Raw genomic sequence first — 9,419 nt, forward strand, 5'->3', positions numbered from 1 at the left:
GTGGAGCAGTATGTGCTGTGTAGATGCGTAAGTGTGCGTGTATGTGTGTGTGTGTGTAAGAGGTTGCTAAGAACTCATTTCTGTTTACTACATCTGTGCTTTGTTCATTGGGAGTCAGCAAGGACATACCTGTCACACAGGTGGCTGGCAATCAGTACTCAGAAGGAGAGAAGAGAGAGCGGAAGAGGACAAGGTGCACAGCATGGCATACATAAATAAAGCGACTCACAGCAACATCTCCTGTGGGAACACTCATCTCATGCTCACTGGGTAGGAAAACCCAGGAAGCACACACATCATTAAAATAAGATCAAGAACACCACACAGAAGAGAGCTGAGAAAATAAACAGAAACAGAAGCCTGCATCTGAATAAAAGCGGCATGAAGGCCTGGCAATATTTGGAACATAATCTAAAAACTATATTTAGAACCAAAACGTCAATACTTCCAAGTGTTTCAGTGCAGGAGACATTCATACAAGTGTGGCACTGAAAATCAATTTTCATTTATAGGTCAGTTATGACTCATCAAACACACAGACTGTACAGAAACACAGATGAAACCCTTTTGTAAATTGAATGTTCACTCAAGGTGAATGACTCAGTGTCTGTGTTTGTACAAGTAAAAGAAGAAGAAAAATGGTGGCCCTGCACCTGTCAAACACCACAAACAGGCGCAATAGAACACTTTCAGAGCAACACTGGCCACCATTTCTATTTGTTTAGATAAACCTTAATCTTACAAATGTCGTGCACATATCTATGTAGACATTTCAAATCAGAGCCGAAGGTGTGGATGGATTTCGCAACATTTTAGTGAAAGGAGGTGGAAGAGGAAATTGGCATATCGGAAAGTTTCACTCTGCTGAGCACTGTGGCATGTGTGAACACTCAGGTCTATTATCTGGCTGGATCCCTCTTCTTCTTTCTCTTAAACTAAGAACCAGTCGGACGGCCTCGCCTGGTGGCTCTGACTGTAGCAATGAATCATTAGGGTGCTGCTGGGGCAGAATTAAAATAAGAATGCAAAGTATCTTAACCTAACCCCCCCACCTTCTTGTCACCACACCAAGACGAGGAATGACAGAAACGCTACACCTAAAGAGGGAGCAGCAAATTAAGTGATGCATTTTACATGAATTCAGTGGAAATGAGACACTCTTGTCAGTTTCAGCACTTTTAATACCTTCATCTTAATTAAACTGACAGCGAGAATGTGGAGAGATAAATATTGTGGCTTACCCTGTGTAGTCATTGCCCATCCTGTTATTGTATTCAGTGACAGTTCTTGAATAACATTTTAACAATTTCCTCAAGTCACACATGCCATCCCAATGACATGCAGTATCTACTACCAGAGTGGCACATAGCATTATCAGAGCAGAGGTTATAGCTTTGTGCACTTTCTCCTGAAACTTTTTAGAAATTCTGTATTCAGTCTCTGATTTGTGGCTTTTAATCTTTCACACATCTTTAGCAAAACATCCTTTTCTTTTTCAATCTCATTGTTTCACAACAAAACATCAGCAGGTTGGTTTGATCACACCAAGCTATAGATATTTATCTTTTTTACAGGATAATGGGATTCTTGGGCTGCATATTAGCTGGTACTACAATTTCTCAGTGGGCTTCATAAGGTTTGTTTTGGTTTTTTCCTGCATTGACAAACATTTGTCCACATCCCAATGAGCTGGGAAAAGTCAGAAATCACCTAATAAAAAAAATAGTATATGCATATAAAATATGTATTCAGCACTGAAGGTTCTTGAACAAGATAATTTTGGAATCTTAACATCAGGGTTATGTCTCCATCTTGGTTTACAATCTGTCACGCAGGTATTTCGTCGTCACTGTAATCTATTAATGGTCAACAAACCTGATGCATCCTACTGCCCGAGGCGTCGCTGAAGGTTTTATTTAATTGAAAGAAAAAGCTTCATTGTTTTGGACAATTGTCCATGTTGCATTTTTAAGTTATGAGTTAATATAAGTTTGGAGGAATGTATTAAGGCATTTTATATAGCAGCATCTCATGGGTGAAATATAAAAACCAGTGTTATATGAACTGTTCTTGTCTGTGGTGTGTGCACTGTATTGACAGACTGCAATAGGTGGACCCATTCGAGGACTATTTGCTGCCATCTGCTGGTGTAAAATGTGCATAGAAAACACAAAAAGCAAACAACATATATAAACAGTCACAGTTTCCTCATTCAATGCATTCAATGAAACCTGATCACTTTACTCTCATCCTGACTGTGACGCCTTGCAGGTCCCAGAGGTCCATCTCTGTTCCACCATCATGCCCCATGTCTGAGATGAGGGTAGCTCTGCACAGTGCGTGCAATCCCCTCCTTCAGACTGACTACTGGTTTGTAGCCCAGGTCCTCTTTCGCACGCTTACAGCTGTAGTAATGGTGGGTTCCAGCCAGAGCCACTCTCATGGGTGTAAAGGTTGGTTTGAAGGATATAAGAGGACGCAGGATCAAACTCAGCAGCCAGAGGAGCAGGGCCAGTCCATACACAAGAGTGTAAGGGAGGTGGTAACGTGGAGCAGCATATCCCAGACCCACCAACACATCAGACATAAAGTCCCAGAACCGCACTGGCTCATCATTGGTAATATGATATGGCTAGGGATGAAAAGAGAGGGGTGTAAGATTAAACAGTTGTTTACCTGATTTGGTCTGAAAGGTCAGTGCAAAGCAAAAAGCAATGAAAAGTCTGATCCTGAAAATTATATTCTCACTCACTTTTCCACATATGGGAGAGTCCGGTTTCAGGTGCTCAGCAGCCAGGACGTGTCCGTGAACTACATTCTCAACAAAGGTGAAATCGACCAGGTTGGTCCCATCACTGCAGAAAACAAAGAAAAAAGAATTATAGATACCAACACTGCAGTCTACAGGCTGAGTCACTACCTCACAGAGGAATGAGGGGGCAGCTGATAGAGTGAACGCTACACTTGACATGTAGGTGTTCAGCATTCAGATGATATGAATAACAGTAATGGGCATGAAAGCAAATATATGTTTTAAAGTCATGCAGCAAGGTGATAACTGAGAAATTCTTCCTTACTATTCTATGAAAAAACAAAAAAGTTAAGCAATGACAGGTTAATTGTAATGGGTGTTTTTCACTGCAGGAACTAATGGGGTGTATTGGGTTTGTCCCGCCTCTGTAACTTCCTGTGTGGGATCTGTTTCAGGGCCAATGCAGGGAAACATCCTACTGCTACTGCAGGGCAGCTGGAACCTTAATGGTTAAACTGCAGTTACATTCTCATTTAAAACTTTGACAAAAACAAAAGAAACACAAGCAAACACAGCAAAAGCAAAGATATGATGCACTGATCCATGTGATGACGTAATAATCCATACATTTAGCAGTAGTATTTTGACCTGACTTACCCTATGATGAACTTCATCTTTCCCCGGCGAGCCGTGTCCACAAGAATGGGAACCAGCTGGGGATCCCGAGGACCAAAGATGCCGTGAGGTCGAATGGCAACTGTGAGGAAACCCTTCTGTTTGTCACACGCTTTCAGAACCAACTAAAACACAGAGAAAGACTTTGAAGAAATGTGCACGCTGAAAAACCGAGTGCTCTGAAAAAGCAACACGTCAGAAACTCTCCTACCTTCTCCTGCTCAATTTTGGTCTCTGTGTAGTAGTCAATGGGATTCTTGGCATACGGCAGATCCTCTCTCCCATTCTTAATGTCTGCCCCCTCAAACACCACGCTGGCACTGCTCGTCAGGACCAGTTTCTGAGGAATTGATCAGACAAACAAAACACTTTGAAGTCTTCTGCTATTCTTTAAAATTAGCCATAAAAAATAAGGGCCTCACTTGTACTCCAGCCTCAATGCAGGCCTGAATAACAGTCTGCGTGCCCTGAATGTTGACCCTCTCAAAGAGTGCACGGTCATCACTAGCAGGGGCTGGAGAGGCACAGTGGAAAACCAGGGACACATCCTTCAGAGCCAGCAGCAGAGCCTGGAGCAGAACAAGACAGAATCATTACATCTTTGTATCAGACAAGAACACAAATTATACAATCTGAGGTTAGGTAAAGTCTCACTTGCTTGTTGCAGAGGTCTCCCTGGTGGAAGGTGACCCCTGGCAGCTCGTAGCTCTGTCTGATGTCAAACACGGACACAGAATAGCCCCGATCCAGCAGCTTCTCCACCAGGTGTCTGCCCAGAAAACCAGACCCTCCGATCACCGCACACCGCTTACTGCTCTGTAGGGCAAGCCATACCTTATACAAGATACTAAAAAACACAAAACTAACGTTGCTTGAATGTTATTAGCGTTGTTTGAACTCACCGGTCGCACACGTGTAGCCATATTAATGCAAAAAACACAGGTGAACCAATCAGGAGCTGTCAGTCAGGAGGTGGTAAAACAAAAAACAAACAAACTTCTATTTACAGGAAGCACCGCGCGTAACTTCACAACATGTATGTAGGAGCTTTTAGCAAACAGACGGAACAATGTTCTGTATTATTTAACTGGAACCAGCGCGTCTGTAACCGAACCATGACCAGCCTGAATCGGCCGAGCCAGAGCCGCTCTGTGATTGGTCAAACCGCATCCCCGCACAAAGGTGACGTTTACACAAGACCAGTAGGATTGAGCGTACGTCAAAGAACGCCACAGTTTCGACCAATAAGAAGCCACAAGCTGTGTAGATCCGCCTCTCAACTCCAAAGCCACGCCCAGAAACATGTCGGAACCCGGAAAAATAAACTTAAGTTACACCATCTGCATAGTTTTACATTTTTGTGTTTGTTTTGATCACTTAATACTTATTCTTGCTATCAAATGTCATTTCCTGTTAAGTCAGACTGTTGCAACTGTTTACTAATTCAAAATTCACTCTAGTAAAAAGGAAAGAAATGAGAAAAACTAGTGGGTAATTGTTCAAAAGGTTTATATTAAAGGTTTGCTTGTTGATTAAAAGGCTTAAACGTAAACTTAGACTTTAATTAGCACAAAGGTGTAATAGTGTATTATACAGTATGTAGTATGCTCCTTACGAGGCGAATTCGCGTGGTACCAGGAACAAAATGCACCACAGCTTTGCTCAAAGATTTGATATTAAATTTGGGATTGTTGAATGAAACATGAGAGGTTCTCCTTATTGTTTTCCAACAGGTTTATGGTCTGTAGCGTGTCTCTAGCTCTGAACCGTGCAGCGCTGTAATGACCTCGTGATTTTCAGTAGCCAATCAGCGTTTTGCCCGACTGGTGCGTTTGATTTCCTCTCCTGCGTGCGCCTGTCCGCTTCCTCGGTGGTTGTTACCTGTGTTAACGCGCCTGCTGGCGCACAGACATACTAAATCCAACATCTCGCCTCCGTGACGGGAGCTGATGTGTACGCTGTTAGCTAGAAACCTTTTATTTCTCTCCACATTTCAGCAGGTGTGTGTGAAATAAACAGCGCTGTTTGACGAATAACAGTTTGATGTTATATTCAGTGTAATTAATCGGTTATTGCGAGCGGCTGATGTGAAGCAGGAACCGTTTTATGATCACCCCCTCCCTAAATGATAGAGAGGTGTCATAGCCCGGAGGAAAACCTGACATTTCTTGTTTGTCACCCAAATATACGGCAACAAATGGTGAGTGAACATGTTCATGATGTTATTGTAATAACCTAATTCTATATTAATGCAATGCATCTGAGTGGCAGTGACTATTTAATACGCGTTAAATTGTTTGAATGTGTCCCCAAAAGGCTACCAGTGCCAAGAGGCCGTCCCTGCAGGGGCCAGTGCCCCCTCCTCGCAAGAAGACAACCCCAAAGCCGGAGCTGACAGAGGAGCAGAAGCAGGAGATCAGGGAGGCCTTTGAGCTGTTTGACACTGATGGCTCTGGATACATTGACGTCAAGGAGCTCAAGGTAATAATAAAAACAAAGGTGGGCACAAAGGCACGGCTCTCAGTGCAAAGACAACAATTGAAGGTTCTGCTCTTTAAAACTGTCCCAGGTTGCGATGAGAGCTCTGGGGTTTGAACCAAAGAAGGAGGAGATCAAGAAGATGATTGGTGAGGTGGATAAGGATGGCACAGGAAAGATCTCCTTCGCCGACTTCCTCTCCATCATGACACAGAAAATGGTAGCTATACATCAATATATGTGTATTAACCCGATCAATGTTATATTTATGTTTCATTTTGTCATCCAAACTTTAAACCCCAAATTTACCATAGATTTCACCACACAACTATACTGTCTGACGGCCACATTTGCATGTTGACTGCAGGCGGTCCCTTTCAGCTGAGGAACTCTACTCTCCATCTCTGTTTTCAGGCTGAGAAAGATTCTAAAGAGGAGATCCTGAAAGCTTTCCGCCTCTTTGATGATGACGAGACAGGCAAGATCTCATTCAAGAATCTAAAGAGAGTAGCCAAGGAACTTGGAGAGAACCTGACAGATGAGGAGCTGCAGGTGAGACATAATGTTATGAAAAAAAAACTACAGCTCTCCATCCATATGAGCAGGTCCTCTTAGTAAAAACAAAAGGAGGCTGTTTACAAAGCAAATAGCCACAAGTGCAGTTCAGAATAACATCAACTCACATCATCAGGTCCTCTGCTCACTTTCTCTTTGTGTTGTATGTTTCTGCAGGAGATGATAGATGAAGCCGACAGGGACGGAGACGGAGAGGTGAACCAGCAGGAGTTCCTGCGCATCATGAAGAAAACCTGCCTGTACTGAAGGAAGGTGCATGACGTTATGGTCGGTGATGCAGTGTGGAGGGTACCCCTGGTGGTTTTACATGTAATGCTGCTCATACATTTGTCTTGATAATCCCTTTTCATCATTATTGTTGTTTAGTGCCATACAGTTTTATGTTACATATCAGACTTAAACATTAAAGGAGTTTGGTGAAATGCCAAATTATTCTTAAGTGATAATCTATGAGGGGTGATTGATCTGTTCCTGGTCCTGGGAAGAAAGTGACAAAGAGAAACCTTTTAAAAGTGGTCCACAGTAGGGATGATGTCACCATCTCTGTTAAAATGGTCACCACTGAGGCCCCTTTTTTATCTTAGGGAAGAGGTAGATTAAGGATGCAACGATAGATGAACAGTGCAACTGATGGATGATTTCAGATCCACCTTACATGACCGAACAAAAGGCCAGTGTCTCAGTAACAAGAGCTGTAGCTCATCTCTTTCTGCTTTCAGTCCACAAACGTATCAGTCACACCTTGTATATTATTTCTGCCAAAACAACAAGAGAGTTCCCTCTTTTGTTAAGAATGCTGCATTCTTTTATGGAGATTATATATTGATAAAGATAATACTCAGTGCCTGCCTCGATTCAGCGACAAACACAGAACATTCCAGTGATTTAGTTTGATAGTAGAGTCTGTGCATTATGTTGGATCCATCTGTGGCTGCTTTTGGTGACACCGATGACTCCATTGTTTCATGTTTTCAGCTTTTTTTTGTACTAGCTTTCTTGAAAAATTTGTATCATGAGAAGCAGGTTAACCTCTCCATGCTGCCTGTGGATTTGTGCCTGTGCCTCTTCAAGGGGCAATCATCACAATCAGGGAAGCTGCCGGGCCTCTCTGACCTGCACACCTCCCTTCCCCACTGTCTTTAAGCTATGATTGTTGTGTTTTTCTTGCAGCATTTATCCTTCTATTGTGCAGATTTTTTCCTCTATATTCTTGAATGTTTTGTATAATACATAGTGAACTAACAAGTAAACATAGTGCATTAGTGTTTAAGACACAGATTAAATATATTGAAGCAGTTTGTGCTGTCTTGTTTTGAGCTTCTTATTGTTTTAATCTTCCAGCTGATCCAAGTGGGCTGACTTTATTTATATAGGACCTTCATAAACAGCCAACTGAGGTCAGACAAAGAAAAGTATTACAACAGCAGATGGCCAAACACGGTTGTACATAATTAAAGTAGAGAGTAGAATTTCATCTAACTTTGGTTGGTGACTTTGTTCATGTGTGCGACCTGTCGTATCCTCTGCTGCAGTTCCCGAGAGCGATACCCATACACCAGAGGGATGAGCGACACCCCCAGGTTGTAGGTTATTGTGGCTGCTATATCAAGAGCATCACTGTGCAGGTAACCAGGGAGCAGGTAGCTGTCCATCACTACAGGAACTGAAAAGAGAATGGTCTGAATAGCCTGGAGCGTCAGGGTCACGCAGGCCCTCTTAGTGAAGAGTGGTCCGGTACGAACATCCAAGTAGACCAGGCAGAAACATCCCAGGATGGTGAGGTAGCAGAGAGGCACGACCACAGCAGAGCCCACGGTGTTGTAAATCACCAGAGCCGACGTCCCAGACAGGCACGGTGTCAAGATGAGAGGTCGGCAACGGTGAAGGGAAAAACTGACGTTGACGGTGCTGAGGCTGATAGACAGTGTCACACCGCTTAGTAAGATTGATAAGGTCCATATAGAGGCAACAGCTGCTCTCTTTCTGTGGGGACACATCAAGCATTGATAGTGCAGGGGCCACTTGATGGCTACAAAGCGGTCCAGGGCCAGAGCAGTACTGAGGAAGAGGTCCACCTGTGAACAGAGTAACAGCCATCATTTTCAAAAGAGACAATTCTCTGTGCTCTACAATTAACTCTCCTCAACAAATATTTACCTGTCAGTTGCAGTAGATGTCATATTACATATAATGCAAAAATATAATAAATGTATTACAAACCATTGCACAGGCCTGGTTAGCAGCACAGAAGATCAAGCACTCGGTCACAGACATTCCCTCTGTGGAGCTTAGGAGAAATGATTTGATTGTCCAGAATAGTTGCTAAAAAGAAAAACAAAATCAGGATAACATTAGCATAGTGTCATAATACACTGCCTGAAACAGTTGTGAAAATGTGTCACTGTACCTGGAGGTTGTCACAGAGGAGAAGGTGCATAAGAAGCAGGAAGCGAGGGTGTCTGAGGAGGGACGGCGAGCGAGGGATGACCAGGAGCAAAGGTACGCTGAGCACTGCGTTCAAGCTGCAGCTCACACACATGCTGACCATCTTAACCAAGTGGTAGATGGTGGTGTCGATCTGCGCCTGGGCCTCCAGTGTCGTCAGATTGCAGTGGGGGTCCATGACATCAAAGGTCCTCTGAAGGCAGCTGCTCCACTAAAAGGAAAAAGATATTCATCGCAGTCGCAAAGATTAAAACATTGGTGTCTCCTATACAAAAGAAAACAAGGACATGATCTTACCTCCACCTTAGCATCTGCTTCAGAGTTGACCTTTTGTCTTCATTCTTCCAACTCGGTACACATGGTCACACCTGTTTCATTCAGCTGCTGATTTCAACTGGTTCAACCTACACCCACCTACATTTACTCAGCCTCATGATGTCATCAAGTCAAATCTCATCCGCTCTAACAGTGATGTGTCAACAGCTAATGTTTG

The 9,419-nt window shown here is 43.2% G+C and overlaps 3 protein-coding genes across 3 annotated transcripts; 1 reads left to right on the top strand and 2 right to left on the bottom strand.

Moving 5' to 3' along the window:
- Window positions 1-1,238: 1,238 nt before the first annotated feature.
- Window positions 1,239-4,552, bottom strand: nsdhl (NAD(P) dependent 3-beta-hydroxysteroid dehydrogenase NSDHL). Its single transcript, XM_028416529.1, has 7 exons — window positions 4,330-4,552; window positions 4,082-4,243; window positions 3,850-3,996; window positions 3,639-3,767; window positions 3,410-3,552; window positions 2,753-2,855; window positions 1,239-2,632 (listed from the first exon to the last, which is right to left on the bottom strand). The coding sequence occupies exons 1-7, from the start codon at window positions 4,348-4,350 to the stop codon at window positions 2,300-2,302; spliced, it is 1,038 nt and encodes a 345-aa protein (XP_028272330.1). The 5' UTR covers window positions 4,351-4,552; the 3' UTR covers window positions 1,239-2,299.
- An 808-nt stretch (window positions 4,553-5,360) lies between these two features.
- On the top strand, window positions 5,361-7,477 carry cetn2 (centrin, EF-hand protein, 2). Its single transcript, XM_028416054.1, has 5 exons — window positions 5,361-5,627; window positions 5,744-5,908; window positions 5,997-6,125; window positions 6,320-6,457; window positions 6,638-7,477. The coding sequence occupies exons 1-5, from the start codon at window positions 5,553-5,555 to the stop codon at window positions 6,725-6,727; spliced, it is 597 nt and encodes a 198-aa protein (XP_028271855.1). The 5' UTR covers window positions 5,361-5,552; the 3' UTR covers window positions 6,728-7,477.
- A 479-nt stretch (window positions 7,478-7,956) lies between these two features.
- Window positions 7,957-9,321, bottom strand: LOC114443103 (olfactory receptor 4K13-like). The gene is made up of 4 exons (XM_028417014.1): window positions 9,224-9,321; window positions 8,889-9,137; window positions 8,702-8,803; window positions 7,957-8,556 (listed from the first exon to the last, which is right to left on the bottom strand). The coding sequence occupies exons 2-4, from the start codon at window positions 9,102-9,104 to the stop codon at window positions 7,957-7,959; spliced, it is 918 nt and encodes a 305-aa protein (XP_028272815.1). The 5' UTR covers window positions 9,105-9,137; window positions 9,224-9,321.
- Between the last annotated feature and the right edge of the window lie 98 nt (window positions 9,322-9,419).

The sequence above is a fragment of the Parambassis ranga genome, chromosome 10 (genome assembly GCF_900634625.1).
Source record: "Parambassis ranga chromosome 10, fParRan2.1, whole genome shotgun sequence".
In the NCBI taxonomy this organism is placed as follows: domain Eukaryota; kingdom Metazoa; phylum Chordata; class Actinopteri; family Ambassidae; genus Parambassis; species Parambassis ranga.

What these genes read in the sequence shown, in the direction of transcription:
- cetn2 (XM_028416054.1), top strand. Translation starts at nt 5,553, where the DNA reads ATGATAGAGAGGTGTCATAGCCCGGAGGAAAACCTGACATTTCTTGTT. An exon ending in TTGACGTCAAGGAGCTCAAG is followed by an intron (nt 5,909 to 5,996) that starts GTAATAATAAAA and finishes AAACTGTCCCAG; the next exon opens with GTTGCGATGAGAGCTCTGGG. An exon ending in TGACAGATGAGGAGCTGCAG is followed by an intron (nt 6,458 to 6,637) that starts GTGAGACATAAT and finishes ATGTTTCTGCAG; the next exon opens with GAGATGATAGATGAAGCCGA.
- nsdhl (XM_028416529.1), bottom strand. Translation starts at nt 4,350, where the DNA reads ATGGCTACACGTGTGCGACCG. An exon ending in GCATTGAGGCTGGAGTACAA is followed by an intron (nt 3,768 to 3,849) that starts GTGAGGCCCTTA and finishes TCAATTCCTCAG; the next exon opens with AAACTGGTCCTGACGAGCAG. An exon ending in ACTCTCCCATATGTGGAAAA is followed by an intron (nt 2,633 to 2,752) that starts GTGAGTGAGAAT and finishes TTTCATCCCTAG; the next exon opens with CCATATCATATTACCAATGA.
- LOC114443103 (XM_028417014.1), bottom strand. Translation starts at nt 9,104, where the DNA reads ATGGACCCCCACTGCAATCTGACGACACTGGAGGCCCAGGCGCAGATC. An exon ending in TCCTCTGTGACAACCTCCAG is followed by an intron (nt 8,804 to 8,888) that starts GTACAGTGACAC and finishes TTTTCTTTTTAG; the next exon opens with CAACTATTCTGGACAATCAA. An exon ending in CTAACCAGGCCTGTGCAATG is followed by an intron (nt 8,557 to 8,701) that starts GTTTGTAATACA and finishes CTCTGTTCACAG; the next exon opens with GTGGACCTCTTCCTCAGTAC.